This window comes from Callorhinus ursinus, unplaced genomic scaffold, assembly GCF_003265705.2.
Source record: "Callorhinus ursinus isolate GAN/ISIS: 27379988/994484 unplaced genomic scaffold, GSC_fseal_2.0 scaffold25, whole genome shotgun sequence".
NCBI classification, from domain to species: Eukaryota; Metazoa; Chordata; class Mammalia; order Carnivora; family Otariidae; genus Callorhinus; species Callorhinus ursinus.
In genome coordinates, this window is record NW_027397087.1 from 40911426 (window position 1) to 40934695 (window position 23270).

General features: G+C 37.0%; 1 protein-coding gene across 1 annotated transcript in view; it reads left to right on the plus strand.

Annotated features, from left to right (window-relative positions):
* ETFA (electron transfer flavoprotein subunit alpha) overlaps positions 1-23270 on the plus strand; it is an 86012-nt gene that overhangs the window by 53122 nt on the left and 9620 nt on the right. Inside the window, exon 10 of the mRNA XM_025884120.2 lies at positions 21565-21630. Coding sequence (XP_025739905.1) covers positions 21565-21630 — 66 coding nt within the window. The remainder of the gene's footprint in view (positions 1-21564; positions 21631-23270) is intronic.

The following is a 23270-nucleotide window of genomic DNA, read 5'->3' on the forward strand; positions in this document are numbered from 1 at the left end:
CTTATTTTAAGAAATAAGACACCCCAGCCTTCAGCAACCACCACCCTGATCAGTCAGCAGCCATCAACATGAAGCAAGACCCTCCACTAGCAGTAAGATTATAACTTGTGAAAAGCTCACATGGTGGTTAGCATTTTTTAGCAATAAAGTACTTTTAAATAAAGGTATGTACATTATTTTGTTAGACATAGTGTCATTGTGCACTTAATAGACTAGTATAGGGTGAACATGTACTGGGAAACCAAAAAATTAATTTGACATGCTTTACTGTGATATTTGCTTGATTATGGTGGTCTGGAACTGAACCCACAATATTCCCAAAGTATGCTGTAAAGGTTTACTGAGTTTTGCAGATCTCCCAAATGTTGACAAATGTTGTCAGTATCAAAAAGTCAGGTTCATTAATATCACCGCTCATCTCATTAGAAGAGTCTTTAAAGCTCATGCTTATGGATATAAGTTTTTTAGAATTCTAATTACCACTTAAAAGCTCAAATTCTGTCATTGGCAACAAAACTTTTAAGTAGTTTTTTCAGAATTGATAAGCTCATTTCATTCATTTTCAATAAAATGTCTGCTAAAACATCAAATATCTGCCACTTGTTCTTTGAAGTAAAAATGTTGTTCCATAAAAAAAGTGGCTGGTTCAGCTTGTAACTCAAACCATCACCCAAGTGATTTTCCTCATGACAATTGTGCTTTGATACACAGTGGAAGTACCTTGTATACTTCACAGTTTATAATACAGAATACTAAAAAGTGTGTACTCAAAGGTCAAGGTTTAATAAAACTAATAATTTGTCCTGCATCAGGAACAATCTTAAGTGAAACCAGCTTTTTATTTTTCAGGTTTTTTTTAAACTGGGTATGTGGCCTTGAAGAATGCTGTGACAACTAGTTCAGTTTGGTGCGGCTGTCTGGACTAATGCAGACAATAGTTTTACCCACTCTTGTTTTTCTGCATCATCAGTGCAAAGTCAGTACAGTTTTTCCAGGATAAATAATGAGATTCAAAAAAGTTATTTAACCCTGAGTACTTATTTGAGCACCATTCTTGTTGCCAAGCATTCACATAAAGGAATTCTTAAATGATTAGTTGGTGTTGATTCTGGACAAATACAACTAAAACACAAAACAAAGCTGCAACTCCAAACTGTCTTCTCTTTTAATACTAGCCTGGCAGCTGAGAAGCCACCTTGCACATCTCTAATGCAGGGGTCCCCAGGGTTTTAAGCAGAGTACGTATGTCGAATTGGTGGTTCTCTCTCTGGAGTTGTTTCCTTCCTTTCTAGCTAACGTGGCAGCCACAAATTTGTTTGTGTGTTTCCTGAACTAGTAAGACTGCAGGTTTCTATCGAAAGCGACTGCTTTCTGATTGGCTTTTATCCCCTGTGGGAAATCTGCAAATGCCCCAAGGGAGAAAGTAGTGGTATAAGGTAGACTCATCTTGTTGTGCTTCCCTCCTCTACAGAACTCGGCCTTCTTAAATGCTACCTGTCTTGGTTGATCTCCAGAGTATTTAAATAGTTGCTGTCTATATTTTAACAAGGTTTCATAGTTTTTCTCTGCAGGAAGGTTTAGTCTGATATAAGCAGTTCCCTCAGGGCCATGTGCAGGAGTCCTAAGGCCCAGAGTCAAATGCATTACTTCATATGTGCTCTGATGAGTACAGAATTAGATTATTATCTTCCTAAATAATATTTTAATTAATGCTACTTGATATTGCATTGGGTTTTTGGCAGGCATATCCCACTGTTGGCATGTATTACACTTGTGGACATCCAAACTCTCAGTCTTCTCCTTCACCCATATTTTATTGTCTGTTAAACCATGTCTCCATTGTCTAATAATAATGAAGTGTTCTTTGTGTTTAAAGCTGAACACTGTCGTTACTAAATTTGGGTTTTTGTTCTCCACCATTGGAAGCCTCATGAATCTTTTAAAGCTTGATTTTTTTCTATTCACATTCCTCTCAACTTTACATTCTTTGAAGATCCTATGTTCTGTTTTGTTGCCATCCAGTAATAGCTGTGAGAAGCATCACTGTGGTTCTCTCTGTTGAAAACAGTAAGAAGTTCCCTATTCAAGTAAGGGGACACAAAGGCAAATTTTGTTATCCTCACAGAACACTTATTACCGATTGTTTGAGAAAATGGGAAAATATATAATAACCCAAAAGATGCCATGAATTTAGTTATACTTTTAAATACATTTTTATCATTCATAGCAGTTTACACATGCATATGGAAGATGATTGAACATATATAGAGAGAACAATTCCTGGTGCATCTATGGATTCATGTTCCTTGCAAGAATTCAGACCTAGTGATGGGGAACCACTAATCTAACAGCTTACTGTTGCAACAAATTCTTACGTATTACTCTTCATTTTTTAATTAACTTTTTATTTGGAAATAATTTCAAACTTAAGAAAAAGTTGAAAATTAAAAATAGTACAGTGTCTGTGTGTATACACATTTTTTTATACACACATATTTTTTATACACACAGATTTTTTTTTCCTAAACATATGACACTAACAGCATGACCCCTAGATACTTTAGTGTGTATTTCGTTTATTAATTAATTTATTTGAGAGAGAGAGCAAGCACAAGTTGGGGGAGAGGGAGAGGGAGAATCTCAAGCAGACTCTCCGCTGAGCGCGGAACCCAACATGGGACTCAGTCTCATAACACATGAGATCATGACCTGAGCCGAAATCATGAATCAGACGCTTAACCGACTGAGCCACCCAGGTGCCCCTTTAGTGTGTATTTCCTAAGAACAGAAATATTCTCTTACACAACCAAAGTACGCTTACATCCTCTATTTGGATTTTGTCAATTTAAATTCTAATTTGTCTTCTGTATTCTAATGGGATATTCCAGTTTATCATTTAGTTTCATAGTGCTCATTATAGTATTGTCCCATCTCCATACAGAATCCAGTTTAGGGTCAGGTATTACGTTTAGTTGTCATAGCTCTTTAATCTTTAGTCTCATGGTTGTAGTAAGGAGTAACTCTCACTTCTTATTTAACCTAAGTCTTAGGCCTTCTGTACGTTTCTTAGGGTTCCTACTCCTATTCCCCAGCCCCCTACCTGTAGTAGCCAAACTGCCTTTTGTCTCTTCATGGGAGGTGCTGGGTGACAGTTTGGTCTTGAGAAAACTCAGATGGAAGATAAACAAAGGTTGGAGATATGTTAAAACTAGGAGAGAGGTTTTTAAAGAAAACAAATTCTGTATCATTCTATCCATTTGCCAGATTTAGTCTGCAAATTTGGCACTAGGTTTTCTAGAAGCCAGTTCATATTGGGAAACAAGATCGGTGTCCTGATTTATAGTGTCCCTAAGGTGAAAAGAAACTAATTGCACATGGGAAGCATAATTTGGCCTGATAGCAAGATCAGAGAGAGAGATTTATCCCTTGAGCCCTTATAAAGAGGACACTATTGATTAACATCCTCAACAATGTCTTTACTATAAATAGGACAGTGGTTTCATAAGGATGTTGTTTTGTTGTTGTTTTTTTTATAATGTCCCTCAGTGTCAGCCAGTTGCTTAACATTTAAGTGCATTTCCATAAGGGCCCACAATTATTTGGTTTGGGGCTTGCTGCTCTGACTTTTCCAGGATAAAATTTCAGAGTAGTAGTGACTTAGTTGTAGAACCCTTCAGGTGAAATCTTGTCAGGAAGCCCTATGGATAATAGGAAAAGTGGAGTTGCAGTGGAGGGGTGTAACCTAGAGCGTTGCCAACATAGCTCTTTCCCTTCTCATTTTTCTCAAAGAGTCTCTATGGCCCCTCTGCAGAATGATTAGAGCCCTGAGCACATTTTTAAAAACCACTTGTCCAGGAAAAACTGGTGGATTGCATAGCCTCAGTTTTCCACAAATAGATCTTCTGAACTGAATTTTGCTTTTGTCCTCTGTTAGTGTATATCAACATTATCTTAAATTGTACCAATTTTAGAAACTCCTTATTTAGTACTATTTCCCTATTCTCAGGCGCTGCTATTTTCTTCTACTTCATAAGTCAACTTACGGTTCTCTCCATAAAAGCAAAACAATACAACCTAACCTATATACATCAAAGAAAGAGGTGAGCCTTTTATAATTTAATGCTCATCTCTCTACCTGTGTCCTTGGATCCCATTACTTCCTACCTCCTTTGGGACAGTATTCCATTATTTACCCCTGTGTTCTGGGTTCAGAACCTCTCCCTCTCTCCTGCTCCTTTTTTCATAATCTTAAAAAGGAAAATTCTTTGTCTACCCAGCAGTCTCTTTTCTCTACTAGCTAGCTTCCTTTACATCTCTCTTGGTAGGCTAAGCTTGAAAAAGTAGCTTACGTTTGCTAAATCCATTTTGCTTCCCATTCTTTTCTATTTATTTAAAAATATATATGTATATAAAGAATATATATACAAAATACATATTTTATATATATAAGTATATATAAAGAATATAAAGAATACAGTATACACCTTTGTTTTTACTACCAAATTTAAGAAACAGTATTATAATACAGTTGAAAGCCCCTATGTACTTTCTTTAATACACATCCTTCCGGGGCGCCTGGGTGGCTCAGTTGGTTAAGCGACTGCCTTCGGCTCAGGTCATGATCCTGGAGTCCCGGGATCGAGTCCCGCATCGGGCTCCCTGCTCAGCAGGGGGTCTGCTTCTCCCTCTGACCTTCCTCTCTCTCATGCTCTCTACCATTCTCTCTCTCTCTCTCAATAAATAAATAAAATCTTTAAAAAAAATAAATTCTCTTTAAAAAAAAAATACACATCCTTCCTTTCCCTCAAAAGTAATCATTACCTAAATTTGTTGATGATTTCAATACATTTCACTTTTACCGTATATCTACAGTTCCCTAAACAGTATATTGCTGAACTTTTCAACTTGAGTACCGTGAGTGATTTACAAGTGTGCTGAGATGTTGATCCTCTCAGCCTTTGGAACAGGAGACATTATGACTAGACTTGTTCATGTAGCCCCGGGTACCACACACATGCTGCCATTGTCTCTGTGCCATGATATAAAAAAATTGGGAAACACTGATAGGTAACATTGTTTTGTATACACTTTGTTTTGTTTTTGTTTTTTTGTATACATTTTTATAACTTTATAGCAACAGCATACTGTGTGTTCTTTATGTTTTTTAGTCAGTCCTATGTTTGTGAGATTCATCCATTTTAATTCAGGTAGCAGTTTTTCATTTGTGTTTCGTTAATGTATGGTATCCTGTTACAGAAATATGTCACACATCACCCATTTTCCTAATAATGGATGCTTTATTTAGGTAGTCTGTAATTCCTGCTGTTACAAATAATGTTACTGGAAGATTCTTATATCTCCCTGTATGTTAGTGTTTCAGGAAGTATGCCTGAGAGTGAAACTGCTCAATTATAGGAAATGTTCAGCTTTCCAGATGTTGATGAAAGGTCAACCAAAGTAGCTATACTTACCAGCAGTTTATAAAACTTACCTTTACTCCCATCCTCTTTGAACTTTGGTATTTTTGGTTTTTTAAAGTTTTGCTGTTCTGGAGATAGATGGTAGTTCTGGAGATAGCAGTGGTGGTTGCATGACAAGGTGAATATACTTAATGCCACAGAACTGCACTTAACAGTGATTAAAATGGTAAATTTTATGTAATGTATATTTGCCACAGTTTTTTAAAAAAAGCTTTGCTAGTCTGATGGGCATGAAATCTCACTGTTTTTTATTTATTTTATCTGTTTTATTTGTTGTTATTAGGCATCTTTATATTCTAAATGGGTTTTGTTTTACTTTTTTTTTTTAAAGATTTTATTTATTTGTCAGAGCACGAACACGCATTCACAAGCAGGGGGAGTGGCAGGCAGAGGAAGAAGCAGGCTCCCTACCGAGCAGGGAGCCTGATCCCAGGATCCTGGGATCATGACCTGAGCCGAAGGTAGATGCTTAACCGACTGAGCCACCCAGGCGTCCTAAATGTCTGTTAATGATTTATTCCCTCTGAATTTCCTGTTCATATCTTTTTGCCCATTTTTCTATTGAATTTTTTTTTTCTTATTGGTTCTTGGAAGTTTTTAATTAAACGTTTTAGGTACTAATCTTTTGTTGATTATATGTGTTGCATAAATTTTCTCTCAGTTTTTAGCCAGCTTTTCCTTTTTTAAAAAATTATGTCTTTTGATAAACAGAGCTTTTAATTTTAATGTGGTTGAACTTATTTTTTTCCTTTTTAATATCTACAGTGTGTTGTTTAAGGAATCTTTCCTAAGACAGGGTCATAATGATATTCACCTGTATTTTTTCTAAAAGTTTTATTTTTCAAGATTTTATTTATTTATTTTTGAGAGAGTGAGCATGAGTGGGGCAGGTGGTGGGGGGCACAGTGGGAGAAGCAGATTCCCTGCTGAGCAGGGAGCCCGATGCAGGACTTGATCCCAGGACCCTGGAATCATGACCTGAGCCAAAGGCAGACCCTTAACTGACTGAGCCACCTAGGCACCACTCTTTTCCCTAAAACTTGTGAAGTTTGCTTTGCACATTTTGGTTTTTAATCTACTTGATTTGGTTTTTATGTTTGGTGTGAAGGAGGTATTCAGTTTTATCCTCCTATAACTAATCTTTGATTACACATTCTCTTTCTCCTCCCCTGGTCTCTAGAGTCACCTCATACGTGTGTTTCTATACATGCACAAGTCTGTTGCTGGGCTCTCTGTTTTGTCCTATCAGTCAGTTTGTCATTGTATCAGCACTACACCTAAAGCTGTAATAATAACATTACCTAGTTGGGCAATTCCCCTCTCCTCTGTTCTTCTCCAGAATTGTCTTAGCTGTTCTTGGCTCTCTGTGAATCATTGTCCAAAGACTGCAGTTAAGCAACAAGATGAAAAAAATCTCAAAATAGATACCTCCTTGTGTTCTCGTTACTTGTGGTTATACAGTGTGAGCATGAGATATGATCCTGTCAGTTAAATAGCCGAGACACAACTGCTGAGTGGACACAGCAGTCTCTCTGAGATTCATAACCACTTTAAATGTGCTCTCATGCAAATTCATTATAGTTTTTTAAAAAAATTTATTTGATTAGTGACTTCTGGATTTGAAAAGTACAAGTTGTAAATACTCAGAAGCAAAAATTCCTCCAAGTGAGGAACTGTGGATGCATAGATTAATTTCGGGAGAGTGGATATCTTTGCAATATTTAGTCTTCTATACAACATGATTTTATTTCTTCCATTTATTTAGGTAGTTTTATAATTTCTTTATAAATGTAGATAGTTAAATAGGAATGCAATTTATGTTTATATATTGCTTTTATTAATTTATCTGTAGTTGGGTGTTGTACATACATAGTCATGTCTTCTGGGAATAATGAAATTTTGTTTCATCCTTTTGTTTAGTTTTTTTTTACTATGTCAGCTGTGCCTCCCTGGATGTTGTTAATGGAAGTGGTGATGATAAACATCCTGTCCCTTACTTTCCAGTAATTTCTAATAGTTTTCACCACTAGATATGATGTTTGCTATCTCTTTTTAGTAGATACCTTTTATGAGATTAAAGAAGTTTTCTATAATAGTGTCATATAACAGTTGCTTGCTTGTGTAACTTAACTTTCACTTCTGTGTACCACAGTTTTTTCAACTATATCATGGTGATAATAGTCTCTACCTCATGGGAAATTGTGAAGATAGAATAAGTATATGTAAAACACTTAAAACCATACCTGGCGTATAGTATAAGTACTATGTGTTAGCTGTTTTTACAGTTACAAATCCTTGTTTGCTGAGAGATTTTTTTGTTTTGAAATCATGAACAGGTATTGCAGTCTTATTCTATAACTCATATTTGACAGTCTCATTGGATTTTGTTAGGACATTAATTAGCTCAGTTGAGCTCAGTGGAGTGACATGTTTATGCTATGACTAGAATTTAATTCGAATGACTTTGTAAGCCTTGGCATATATAATGGTAGTTCCCGTTTTACATTTTTCTCTGGATTGCCTTTTAGAAGCTCTGTTTGTGACTTAACCTTCTTATGCATCCAAACGTAAGCATACTGCAGTGATTAAAGAATCTGTTACCTACTGCCAGGGAAATGTGTTTTTACGCTTAGTGCAACTTCTTAGTGGAAGTAGATTACTTTGTCTATATTTTGGTATTTTACTAACAGGTCTGTTTATAACTCCGAGCGTAGATGAACAGTTACTAGGTGAACAAGCAGTTTGGGGGAATTTACCAATACAAGAAATTTTGTTTTGGGGGTTCTCTTTTGAAAATTCACTAATGTTGAAAAGTCTGTGTAGGAACAAACTTGATAGAGTTATTTGTATACAGCTGGGACTGACTTTATGGACTGCTTTTCTGACTTGCTAAAAAGCTAAAGATTGACAAGCCCTTTCATACTGCATTATCCAGCTTGGCTTTTAACTCCACGAGAACTGTGTTCACAAATTGATGCTCTATTCCTTTGGGGTTGGTATAGAAACATTAAATTGTACTAAAATATTCATATGTGAGTGCATTTAGCTGAAAGCAATTGATGTTCTATTCCTAAGAGGGCCAAGAGAACTGCTGTATGGACCTGCAGTCCAGAAGACACCCTAAGCATGCTTCTTAAAGGTAATTACGTGGCCTGGATGATCAGAGTCCTGACGGTGAAGTTTAAAATGACGAAGGAGAAGTTGTAGAATTTATAAACTGAGATTAGGCTGTGTAACTTGTTCTGTTGTGCAGTAGTTAAAAACCTTTTTGCTAAGAATTAGTTCTGATTGTATCTTTGCATTCAAATTATAGTTTTGATTTCTTAGCTAATTTTTATTAGACTGATTTCTTTAAACATTTATTCCAGAGGACCAATATTAGTGAAGTTTTTTATTCATTTCCATTTTATATATAAGGTTGAAATTTTTAAGTTTTGGAGAGTCTTGAATTCTTTTTCCGTATATAGCTGTTTAAAAGCATGCCACTGTTACGTTAAATTGACATGTCGTATAGGCAGTCCATCTAATTTCACAGCTGGCATGAAAATCGGTAAGAGTAGACAGCAGATCTTTGTCTTAGCTACCTTTGTGTGGTAACTGGAAAGGAATAAAACTACTCTAAATTTCTATTCTTACTGTATTTTTGTTCTTTTACATAAATGCTAGTTTATTGTCTCATATATAGCTTCAGATGTGACAAACATGCACATGAATGTCAGAGAACATGAGACACTGTGATAGAAGGAAATGTTTATTTAATGGATAATTGATCATTTAGCCTATGTACTTCAGTCTTTTTGTTCACTTTAGGGCCAAAGATATGAATACTTAAAATCTGGTACAAAAGAATATTTGAACAACTTAGTCTAATTATTTTTTATATATATAATTAATATATAATGTTATATATTAATATTAACTAAACTTAGTCTGAAAAGGAATTTGGGAAATGGTATGGTGTTTGGGACAAAAGCGTGTATTCCATTTCCTTAAAATGAGATTACTTAGAGGGTCTCTAGGTTGGATGAATAGTAAATTTATTATTTTCTTTTTTTTTTTAAGATTTTATTTATTTATTTGACAGAGAGATAGCAAGAGCAGGAACACAAGCAGGGGGAGTGGGAGAGGGAGAAGTGGGCTTCCCGCTGAGTGGGGAGCCCGACACGGGGCTCGATCCCAGGACCCTGGGATTATGACCTGAGCCGAAGGCAGATGCTTAACGACTGAGCCACCCAGGCACCCCAATTTATTATTTTCTTATAGGCACTTTCCTTTTCCACATTATTAGCACCACTAAAATTCTTATAACTTTAGAAAGTACTAAAAGGAGTCTTTGTGTAACTTGGACTGAACTTCACAACTCTGATTGCCTTTCTTTTTTTTTTAAGTAAACTTTTGAGAACAGTTTTGGCTTTACAGAAAATTTGCAAAGATACTCCAAAGAATTTCTATAAATCCTGTACTTGGTTTCCCCTATTATTGTTGTTATTTTTTTAATGTTATGTGAACTGTTTATTTTTGATAATTGTCAAAACCATAACATTCTAGAACTTAAGTTTTTTGAAGGTGGAGAATTGTGTGAAGGCTTCTGTCAAGGTGATAACTTTCTTTTTAAAGATTTTTTTTTTATTTATTTTTTGACGGAGAGAGAGAGAGCGAGAGAGGGAACACAAGCAGGGGGAGTGGGAGAGGGAGAAGCAGGTTTCCCGTGGAGCAAGGAGCCCAAAGTGGGGCTCGATCCCAGGACCCCGGGATCATGACCCAGGCTGAAGGCAGACACTTAATGACTGAGCCACCCAGGCGCCCTAAGGTGATAACTTTCTAATGACTTCTTTATTGTGGTAAAGTCTAATAAAATTTGCCATTTTAACCATTTTTGAATGTACAGTTCAGTGGCAGTAATTACATTAACAGTGTTATGCAACCATCACCATCTACGTCCAAAATTTTTCATCACCCCAGGGCACCTGGGTGGCTCAGTTGGTTAGGTGACTGCCTTTGGCTTGGGTCATGATGCCGGGGTCCTGGGATCGAGTCCCACATCCGGCTCCCCCTGCTCTGCGGGGAGCCTGCTTCTCCGAACTCTGCCTCTTCCTGCCATTCCCCCTGCTTGTGCTCTCTCTCTCTCTCTGTCAAATAAATAAATAAAATCTTAAAAAAAAAAACACAGAATTTTTCATCACCCCAAACTGAAACCCTATACCCATTAATTAGTAACTCTCCGTTCCCTCGCACCCCAGTCCCTGCTAATCTCTCATCTACTCTGTCTCTGTGGGTTTTGCTTCTGCTAGGTATTTCATAAAAGTGGAATCATTACAGTATTTGTCCTTTTGTGAGTGTCGTGTTTTAGTTATCATGTTTTCAGATTTCATTTATGTTATAGCATGCATTAGAACTTCATTCCTTTTTAAGACTGAAAAATATTCCATTAATATTCCATGAACATTTTGTTTATCCATTTATCTAAGACTGAAAAATATTCCATTAATATTCCATGAACATTTTGTTTATCCATTTATCTGCAGGTGATACTTGGGTTGTTTTGTTTTCACCTTTTGGCTATTGTGAATAATGCTGCCATGAACATTCACATACAAGTATATGTTTGAGTCTGTTTTCAGTTCTTTTGGGTTTATATCTAAGAGTAGGATGGCTGGGTCATATGGTAATTGTGTTTAGGTTTTTGAGTAATGGCCAAACTGCTTTCCTCTGGTTACTTTGTAGCTCTCATGAGGTCCTTGGCATAGAAGTTATCTTAAGAATTTTAGAGTAAAGATCAAGAAATGCTATGCAGAAGCAATGGCCTAACTCTTCTTAGTAATTTTAGGAAAGAGACAGCTTGGTGAGGGAAAGAATACTGCTTGGAAGTTAAGTCCTAGTTCCATCTCTATTTTGTGGGGCCTCAATTTTTTCATTGATAAAATAAAGCAATTACATAGACAATCTCAGAGGTGCCTTACTACAAAATTCTACATAGGTATATATAATTCTGATTTCGATCAATTAAAAAACCTTGCTGACAAAAAATTTGATAATCAAACTTTTTATTTGACCTGCTAAAATATGAAGCTTTGTAAATAGACTGATTCTATATCTAAGTGTTTTGATGGTATATTCCCAAATATTTCAATGTAAATTAATCATCTGAATAATTTTAGCGAAGTATATAATAAGAAACTTGGCTTTCTGTTATTCCAAGTATGCTTGAGGAATATTTTCCCACAGTGAAAAGTCTGAATTAGCACAGAAGTGAATTAGGCAAATGCTGCACATTTAATTGCAAAATAGCTAAATATTAAAAAATTTATTTTATTTTAAATATTTTCTTCATTTGAGAGAACACGAGAGCGAGAGAGATGGAGAGAATGAGTGGGGGGGAGGGGCAGAGGGAGAAGCAGACTCCCTGCAGAGCAGGGAGCCCCATGTGGTACTCGATCCCAGGACCCTGGGATCATGACCTGAGCTGAAGGCAGACGCTTAACCGACTGAGCCACCCAGGCGCCTCTAAAATTGATGGTACTTCTCTATACATAAACTTAAGTTAGCTGTTCATCTCATCTCGTGTGAGTGATTTTTCTCTAAGATAAATATATTTATTGCAGTTTTATAGACTAGTGGCTTCAGTTAAAAGCATATTACCAGTACTGTCATAATATTGAGTTATTTGTGGTATAGTAGAAAAAGTACTGAATTTATTTTATTTTTTTAAAGCTTTTTTTTTTTTTAATTTATTTGACAGAGAGAGATACAATGAGAGAGGGAACACATGCAGAGGGAGTGGGAGAGGGAGAAGCAGGCTTCCTGCTGAGCAGGGAGTCTGCTTCTTTCTCTGACCCTCCCCCCTCTCATGCTGTCTCTCTCTATATCATTCTCTCTCTCAAATAAATAAATAAAATCTTTAAAAAAAAAATAAAATCAAAGGAATTGAGTTAATAAGCCAGTCTTTTACTAGGTACACTATACATAACCCTGGACAACACACAGCCTGCCTGAACCTGTGCTTTTTCTTCTATAAAATGGGAGTAATTCCTATCCTATAGAGTTACTGTCATAGTTATGTGAGATAATGTCTGTATCTGTAAACACTGTAAAGTACAGTGTGGTTACCAGAATATCATAGACAATTCATGTAACTGTGATGATTAGTATGCCATCTTGACTCCTGATAAAAACCTGAGCTAGTCCTATTATAGAAGCATTGTCTAATGGCTGGGACATATGTTCAGCTTTAAATCGAGAGTATGGGTAAAGTCCTCCATTCATGTAAAACTTAGTTTAGCCATAATCCTGCCTGAGAACTTTGTAACACAGGCATAGAGCTGTTGGAGAAAAGAGCCACAGATAGTTGTGCTTTGTGTTTTCGGGCCTCCTCCAAAAAGAGAAGAGACTTAACACAATTTGGCAAACAGAGGAAATAGTTTGGCCTTTTAAATGAGCAACAGGATGAAATATAGCAATACTAATGCACAGGAGACTTGCAGTAATTAGAAAATATAGTTTGGTTAATCTACTTCTCAGAGATGTTCATTATTTGCTATGATAAATTACACTTAACTCCTAACTTGGCATTTGTCCTATGTATGTGTGTTGTGTTTTAGCTATAACAGTTGCTGTTTAAGGTAATGCCTCTGTAGTCTTCTAAATGAGAAGGTTGAGAAAGCATTTGCTATTTTGTGAAACTGTTGTCCTATCTGAAGCCATCATAAGGTTATTGTTTTTGAGCACATAACATTGGATCTCTGAGCTCTGGAATTACTTAGAGGATGCCTTTTAAAATTTTTGTCTTTGAAGAAATGTAGTTTTTTTATGTTCCTTCCCCAACTCTATCTAGAAAGGAAGACTGTTGGTAGAAAAGAAATTTTAAACCTGATTTTTAAAGAGGTGAAGCAATATTGGCTTGGCTTTTCTGCTCAAAAAGCTTCAGATTTAACTACTCCACTCATATTCATATTTCATATAAACAAAAAAGTGAATGTTTAAATCTTTCTACTTTGTTTAAAGTAAAGCAGATCGAAAGTTGCTGTAGGCAGAATACTGTCCAATTCCAGAAAAACAGTCAATGTATGAGTTTACATCATAAACTCATGTAATTTCAATTTCATATATATATGGATTTTGTTTTGTTTTTAGAGAGAGGGAGCATGCAAGTTGGGCGGAAGGGCAGAGGGAGAGGGAGAGAGAGAATCTTTTTTTTTTTTTTAAGATTATTTATTTGAGAGAGAATGAGAGACAGAGAGCACAAGAGGGAAGAGGGTCAGAGGGAGAAGCAGACCCCCCGCTGAGCAGGGAGCCCAATGTGGGACTCAATCCCGGGACTCCAGGATCATGACCTGAGCCGAAGGCAGTCGCTTAACCAACTGAGCCACCCAGGCGCCTGGGAGAGAGAGAATCTTAAGCGTGGAGCCCAACATGGGGCTTGATCTCAAGACCCAGAGATCATGATCTGAGCCGAAACCAGAGTCACCCCGGCGCCCCATATATATATATGTATATATGTTTTATATAACCAGTATGATATGTCTTGGTACCTGAATCTGGGGTATGTATCTCTATATAAGATTGTGTTAGAATCTTGTAAAGAAATTTACCCCAACTTTCTAAGGCAGCCAGCACTGTCTAGAAAGTTAGGCAGAATTTCCAACTTTATTGTTAGTACTATATGCAATAAACTACTAAGTATCAATAAGAAGAAATTTTCCCAACACATTATCCCAGAAAAATTATATCAGATTAATAACAACTTCCTTGAGGTGGTGGTCGCCACTTTAAAGTGGAATGTAGATAATAGTTGGCTGTCTTATGCCTTCTAGTTTAAAGATTTAGTGATCATTTAGTAATAATAATAGCATAAACAATAACATCTAACCTATTTTGAACACTTCGCATCCATTGAGTTATTTAATGATCACAACAGTCCTATTAGCTACAGTTTATCTCCATTTTACACATGAGATTGAGATTTTGAGAGGTTAAATAACTTGCCTGAGAACATAGAGGGTATGTGGAACGGTCAGGATCTGAACCCATCTCTCTCTGATCTTATTTATTTAGTTATAACAGTGACTGAATAAATGTAGTGGTTTTGTATACTTGCTTATTTTCAACTTTCTTTTTTTAAGATTTTTATTGAGAGAGAGCAAGCATGAGCAGAGGGGAGGGGCAGAGGGAGAGGGACAAGCAGACTCCCCACTGAGCAGAGGGAGCCCTATGCAGGGCTCGATGTGGGGCTCAGTCCCAGGACCCCGGGATCATGACCTGAGCCAAAGTCAGATGCTTAACGACTGAGCCACCCAGGTGCCCCTCGTTTTCAACTTTCTTGAATTGAGATCTTAGCTCACTAATTTTTTTTTTTTTAAGATTTTATTTATTTGACAGAGAGAGACACAGTGAGAGGGAACACAAGCAGGAGGAGTGGGAGAGGGAGAAGCAGGCTTCCCACAGAGCAGGGAGTCCGATGCGGGGCTCCATCCCAGGACCCTGAGATCATGACCCGAGCCAAAGGCAGACGCTTAACGACTGAGCCACCCAGGCGCCCCAGCTCACTAATTTTCTATAATCCTTGTTTCCTAATATAAAAATTTTAAAGGTATAATTTTTTTTTTGTATAACTTTAGCTGCATCCTACAATTCTGATAAGCTTTGCCTTTTTTGATGTTTCATTCCAAGTATTTTTAAATTTCTATTTAAAAAAATTTTTTTTATTCAGATTATTTAGATACTTTTTTTGGGGGAAAGTGTGTTTTTAAGGTTAGATTTTTCAGGTCCTTCTAGAGTTTTAAGAAAAATTATAACTTACAAGAGGATAAAATTTGATAGTTTCTTTTCGGAGTATAAATTTACTGTATTAATTAAGCCAGTGGTTTTCATCTGCCTCTGGCTTTCCTGTAATGGTCCACACTACCTAAAATTTGATGGACTTTTTGTCAGTTATTTGTGACTCTCTTGGCTGCCCTCTTGTTTCATCCTGCTGCTTCTCATGCTGGTCTTCAGCTTTGTTACATTGCTGACTTTCCTTTTCGGTTCTCTCTCAGAGTTTAAAACAACCTATAAATGATCTTATTCTGAGCCAATACAAGCAAAGCAGACACATGAGACTAATATCATTTTATCTTTAGATCTACTGTTAGACCATGTGCCATAGTAACCTTGTAGAGTTTACAAAAAACCTGTTCTTTAGCTTATTCTAAAATTATCTTGGATCTGTGCTGTCCAGTGTGATAACCACTAAGCTACATGTGGCTGTTGGGCACTTGAGATGTAATTAGTCTGAATTGAGATTGCATTATTAAAATTAGCTTTATTTGTTTGGTTTTTTTACTTTATTTAGTGTGGCTATTAAGCTTCATTAAGCTTAGTCAGTTAAGCTCCTGGGTGGCTCCGTCAGTTAAGCATCTGCCTTTGGCTCTGGTCCTGATGTCCTGGGATCAAGCCCCATTGTTGGGCTCCCTGCTTAGTGGGGAGACTGCTTCTGCCTCTGCCTCTGCCCTCCACTTGTGCTCTTTCTCTCTGGCACTCTCTTTCTCTCAAATGGATAAAATCTTTAAAAAATTTTTAAAAATTAAATATGTGGCTCACGTTATAAATCTTTTTTGGATTTAACAACAGCATTAGACAAAAATTAAAATGTGCAAGTAAGAGACCGCTTTCTCCTTAGCTTCTGCACTAAAATCCTCTGGAGAGTAGGACTCAGATAATACCTCTTAGAATTCCAGGTTTCCTGCACAAGGTTTGTGTTAAGCAGGAGTGATGTTCATTCTTTCTGAAGAAAGTAACCAAAACTCAAATCACCTATCAGAGAATTCTCTGGCCATGTTGATTCCACAGGCTGGTTAAATTTCTGTAAAAGTATTTAAGATTTCATTCCAGTCATCTTTCTGTTTATCAGACGTGCAGGTTTATCATTTAGTTAGGACAATAAAACCTGCTTTTAAAAGCTCATTTTGAAAAAATTAAATAAAAGCTTGTTTTGTCTGATGGACTAAGGGAGCCAGAGCAGATGGGATAAGCTGCAAAAGTGGGTTCCTGGTTGGCAGAGAGTAGAAATGACTACAGAGGAATGTCATCCCCTGATCGGCTTCCTGCTTCCTGCTTCCAGAGACCTTTCCACTTCTCAGTGGCAGGTACTGAAAGCATTTGCACAAGACAGCAGAGCTCTGTCATACTTCGATTTTTCCCCCTAGATTGGACTATAGACTTTTTTATTTTTAATATAATTTTATTTTGGTAAGTGACTTGTATCTAATTATAAAAAAGTAATTCCAAGATTATATCTCCAATAAATCTTTTCCCTCCTAGGATAATCTAAAATATCCACTTTTCTTTAACACTTTCCCTTTCTTTCTTTTTTTTATAGTAATTTCAATTTTTTTATTATTATTATGTTAATCACCATACATTAAACCATTAGTTTTTGATGTAGTGTTCCATGATTCATTGTTTGCGTATAACACCCAGTGCTCCATGCAGTACGTGCCCTCTTTAATACCCATCACCAGGCTAACCCATCCCCCACCCCCCTCCCCTCTAGAACCCTCAGTTTGTTTCTCAGAGTCCATAGTCTCTCATGGTTCATCTCCCTCTCTGATTTCCCCCCCTCATTCTTCCCTTCCTGCTATCTTCTTCTTCTTCTTTTTTTTTTTTTTAACATATAATGTATTATTTGTTTCAGAGGTACAGGTCTGTGATTCAGCAGTCAAGATTATAGACTTTTATTATTTTACCTTAACCTATGTTGTTAGACTGTGATCTTCTTGAGGACATGGGACAAAGAATCACAGTTGTCTTTATATAGTACCTGTAAGGTATAACAGCAGTATAACAACAGTAAAATCATAGTTAACTAGTGTCTCTCAACTTTTTCCTGTTATGGCATACTTAGAAAATTACAGTGTGGGACGCCTGGGTGGCTCAGTCGGTTAAGCAACTGCCTTCAGCTTGGGTCATGATCCTGGAGTCCCAGGATCAAGTCCCACATCCGGCTCCCTGCTCGGCGGGGAGTCTGCTTCTCCCTCTGACCCTTCCCCCTCTCATGTGTTCTCTCTCTCATTCTCACTTTCTCAAATAAAATCTTTAAAAAAAAAAAAAATTACAGTGTTTGTACCACAGAGGATTCTGGATGCCCAGTACATACAATTCCTTTGTATGATTTAGGAGAAAAGTACCTCTTTCTCAAGTTACTTTACTGCCATCTGTTGGAAAATTATTGTAATAAAAATGAGTTCTGTAATGATTATGATGTAAGTGACACCTCCCTCCAGAGCTGTTCAGTTAGTAGCTCAGCTGTATGTGGGGGCCTTGAGGCCACCCCAGGGGCCTAGTTGGCCAGCCAGTGGGCTGAGAGAATCAATATTTGAGCAAAACTCCAGGCACATCAGTGTCTTGGGAAACTGGATACTATGCTAAGGACTGAAGCCTCACTAGTCCCTTTGAAGTAGGGATTCTTATAATCCCAGTTTTTCACATGAGCAGACAGAGGCATAGAGAGGTTAAATAGCTGGCCCATGGTCCCGTGTCTTATCAGGTGGCTGAGCTGGAATTTAAACATAGGCAATGAGATTCTAGAGCCTGGGTTCTTAACCACAATAATATATTCCTCTTGCAAACTGGATGCAGCAGTTTCCAAGCCCTGTTCCTGATTTTATCTCAGCCCACTGTAAGGTGTTTTAGAGCCCTGCCCCTGAGTTCTTTGGATGAGTCTACAGCTGTCAGTCTTTTTAGGTTTTGACAAAGGAAGAGGGATTTGTGCTTTCTTCTGCTGGTCCTTGTTTCTCTTGAAGTAAGTGCTGTCCCTTCTTTATATTTCAGAATAACCTCTGGTCCTCTTACTGCCCTGGTGGCTTTACTTCTTCCCACCAGTCCCCATTCTTCATTTGCAGAATGACAGCCAAAACTGCTGCCAACTCATATAGGTTGATCTAATCTCACTTCTAGATTCCTTCTCTTTGTTAAGGCTCCTAGGATTTTATCTCTAGGACTACCCTTCCTTACTTCTCTGTCTGCTCCTTTCTTTAATCCTACCTCTTTTTGAACCTTTAATTGCTGCTCCCTCCAAAATCATATCTCATTTTCTATCCAAATTATCTTACTTTCTGATTTTAGAAGGTAAGTGCCTCAGGGCAGGGATTGCCTTGTTATGTTGTGAAGCAGTGTCTAAAGTGCTCCATAAATCAACATCTGTAGAGAGTTTTATATATACTAATTATTATTATTGAAATACAGAAATGCTTTCTGAGCCATAAAGAAGCATCCTAAGATAATAGTCTAATTGCCTGTACATGTTTTTTAAAAAAGAAGAAAAAAGTCTCTCTTCCTACCTGAGAGAGCTGTCAGATCTCAGAACAAATCTCAGAACAGCAGCCCAAATCCCAGGACTCTTTCTGGTTATTGTTTCAATGCTTTTATATTTATTCAGAGAACCATGTTTGTAAGACAGTAAAATGAGGTCCTGTTGGTCATGGGAACCCATCTGGATCACTTACGCTGGCCAGAAAGGCAGGAATGGCCCTTTGGTTTGCTTTGGCCCAGAATCTTTAATTTCCTTCGTGACATTTATGGTTAAAGTCAGTAGTATTCATTTCTCAGGGGGTTTAAAATACATTTCATTTATATTATATTTATGTAGATGTTTACTGCCAGAATGATCAACATTTTTTATTAGCATTTTATGATGCAAATGGAGCTTTTAAGACTTGTTGAATTTTAATGTAGACATGTATGTTAGAAGGACTCACTTACAGAACTATTGATCTTTTCCAATGCTTGCTTTGAGAATGTACTTGGAAGAGTGGTTAGTGAGACAGTTGTCTATCTGGATGTTTGTCTTTCTAAATAACTTGCTTTGCAAATCTTGTTGGCCTGGTTTTCCTGAATGTGGGATTTAATAAGTATATTTTTTGATTAACAATTTAATGATTGTCCTTTTATGAAAGAAATGCTAGTCAGAATAACTGAAAGGATGTTGAAATTATCAGTTGAAGTTACCTGTAAATCTTAAATAAAAAATAGTGCTGCTTTTTCATAAAAAAGAAGCTTGTTTATCACTCATGGTAGTAGTGGCCATGCCTGATGAGAAGTATACCAGGGTCTTATTGCATTGTCCAAATGTAAATGGTCATAACAGACACATTGCATATGTTTAAGATGGAATCATGGAGCTTGGGATTGTTTTTTATCCTCACCCATACATTTTACTTCCTACAGCCTAAGACCATCTTTTTAGGCCAAATTGTACCTACTTACATTTAGGCTTTTCATGATAACTATAGAGCAAGTTCAATTGGAAAACAAGCCCACCTCATTTTTAGATGATTGAACTCACTTTGGGGACTAGGTTGTCTCCTTTTCCAGGGTATATAGTGGTATCTTGCTGCTTTAGAAGCAGTTGGACACTTTATGCCTTTATTTTTTAAAAAGATTTTATTTATTTGACAGAGAGAGAGCGCACAAGCACAGGGAGTGGCAGGCACAGGGAAAGGGAGAAGCAGGCTCCCTGCTGAGTGGGGAGCCTGATGTGGGGCTCGATCTCAGGACCCTGGGATCATGACCTGAGCCGAAGGCAGATGCTTAACCACCTGAACCACCCGGGTTGCCCCTACTTTATGCCTTTAAAGATAAAGCCTGTGTATATACCATCCCCTGGCCTGGTCCTGTTGGAAAGAATTACAGGTTTTAAGCTGCATAAGAGCTGAGGGATCATCTGTTCTAGTGGTTCTTAGCTCTGGCTGCACATTAGAGTATCCTGGGGAGCTTTTTTAAGAAGCTCCGATTTTGGGGCTATACCCCCTCTGTTTACAGTTGAGAAACTGAGAGAGGGGGAAATCGACTTGCATACAGCCACACACACTGAGGTGTTATGAAAAATCATAGCGTTATTTACTGACATTATCTTCAAATCTTGGTTGAAATGCTCTCACATTTTGGAGCGAGCAGTTGTTAAAGTAAGTCATAAGGAGTGCAGAAAAGGTGGGACCACTTGACACTGCCATTGATTTTGAAGTCTCTGCCCTGTAATCAAACTGAGTGTGACAAAGCCACCTTCAGTGCCTCCCTCCTTATTCATACTGAGGAGAGACTGCTGTCCATTGTGACAAAACCATAACGTCAGTTTGGTTACATGGTAGATGAACCCCTACCCAAGGCAGGACTTGTTCATTTTATGTGTGGGGGAAAGCTTTTCAGTTAAAGCTTTAATTATATCTAGTAGACAGAATGAAGCAGCTAAGCTCTTTTAAATTAAGCACTTACTAGTTTTCCAAATATGGACACTTTACATTTTTAGATAAAGGGGTAGAGAACAGCAGTCAGTAGTCATGCTCTTTGTTATTACTGGGTGCAGATATTATCATCAATGTTTGCTTAGAAACTACAGTCTGGGAGTCCTTTTATAAACCTTGAAATACAGAGGTTTAGCCTAGTCCTTCAAGAAGTTTCTGTTAGGGAGATTGTGTGTGCATGTGCACATGTATGTGTGTCTGTGTTTAGAACCTCTTAAGGCTGATTTGTACTTTTGTTTTTTTCTAAATATGAAGTTTAATAAATATATCTTAATTATCATTTTAACAAATATCCTTTTATGAGGACGCAAACAAGTCAAAATATATTTTAATATGGGTATGTGTTTATATGTACATTGTGTATATATTGTGAATGGATATATATGGATATATATTGATATTGATATATATACCTGTGTGTGTGTGTATATAGTGAATGGATATATACAGAGTGATGTGTTAAAATGTGGTATCTAAATGAGCAGTCCAGACAAAAAGTGCTACCTCACAGGAAATTAATGAGATTTAAGTGAAACAGTTGATGTAAAATGCTTAGCACATACTTACTGCTCATTGATTTTCATTATCCGCATATTTATTATTATATTGCCACTAATGTAGGAATTCAGAGGAAAAAGACGACTATGGGTTAGATCAGGGAAGGAGGAAAACATAATTTAAGTAAAATATATTGCATCTATTTTATTTAAAATATCTTTAGCCTAAGACTTGAATTGCTAATAGCAATACTGTGGAAGATACAATATAATATATATAAGTACATACTAATGATATGGTCTCTTTTGTTTCAGGAGCTTTATATTGCTGTAGGAATATCTGGAGCCATCCAACATTTAGCTGGGATGAAAGACAGCAAGGTAACTACACAATAATAATCCTAAAAGAAAAATTTTCATATTTTAAAATTTTGGTTTCACTCTGTTTCCATATAGTTACAGTGTATGTATGTTCAACCATTCAGATTAACACTGTCTAGGAATAGAAAGAAATACAAGGTGCTGTTCACTGTTGGTAAGAGAGGCAGTGCTATGTCATGGAAAGAAGTGTGACCCTGAGTTCCATCTCTGCCCCTCGCTTACCACATGATGTGTCTTGTGTGCACCTCAGTTCTTTGCCTAATACAGCTGTTCATTGATGATGTCTAAGGTTCCTTTCAGCTCTGACCATCTATGGGTAGAAAATTTAGCTTGAAGAGAGCTTGATGAGGTTCTGACCATCTAACTAGTTTATGAGGTTTCTGATCCCTGATTCTTTGTCTGCTTCACCCTAGTCTCCTAAAAGTCCCACCCTCATATGGCAGCAAAGCTCCTCTTCTCAGTTTTGTTCCTAAGGTGGGACAGACACATTTAGGGTTGGAGCATCTTAATATCTTAGTTCTCAGTAATTGTTAACAATATAGTGTATAAAGGAAACATTGGATGCTAACTTGCTACTTTGGATTATATCGGGAAGCCCTGTGTAAGGATTCTCTTGAGCATATATTTCAGAATATGACACATTAATTCATGCATACCAATGCACAGTTTGAATTATGAACTTAGTCTTTCATGAAGACAGAGATGCTTCTGACACTCCAGCTTTTATCCATTCAGATGGAAGTTTGATATAAAAGGTAATAAAACTTTTAACAGGTTTAACTTCTAACTTGAAAAAAAGCATTCACTACCTCCTTGTAACCTCTAAATGAATTGGCCTAAAACCAGTCAGATTTCACAGTTGGATGGCAGGTTTCTTTACTGAGCTATGAAAACAAGCAGTGCCAGTGGGGAAAATGTTACTGCTGCATTAAAGAAAAAAAAAACACTCCAATACCAGCAAACTTAAAAAATATTTTTAGCTGGGTGCGTTCAGACATATCTAGAATTCTACTTCTCTAAAATAAAAGATTCTGCCTGCCAAGAAGATCCTGGTAAAAATTGTCATGCCGTGGCAACAGGTCTGGATTGGGGGAGAGATGGACTAGCTAGTATATGTTAAAGCAAAAAGGGAACAATTGAAGTAAGGAGACCAGTGTTGGGAAGCATCTATAAGAATAAATTTGAGCCAAGATGTTGTCTGTTTATGCAGTCAACAAATATTTATTAAGCACTTACTTTGTACTAGATGCTGGAGATGCTTAAATGAAAAAAACATAGCTCTTGTCATCACTGCCTCGTGTGGGAGACACAGCAATCTCTGGTTGTAATTTTGGTTAAGGTCTAAAATGGGGTATTAGAGTAATTGGCTTAAATCTGACACTCAACACTGCATACAAGTTACAGTTTTAATTAACATCGTCATATAGTTTAAAGAATATGAGATTTGGTTGTTAAACAAATCAATGTAATGAGAGTACTTTTTGAACTATGTACATATTAATATCACTGAATACAATCTGTGCTTTAAAAGCTGTATAAGGAGAGGAGCATGAATTTATAAGGACACGTTAAGAGAGCTCTAGGATGCAAGCAAGATTTTATGATACTTGTTTACAGTTGACAATTCAGGAATATTCTTT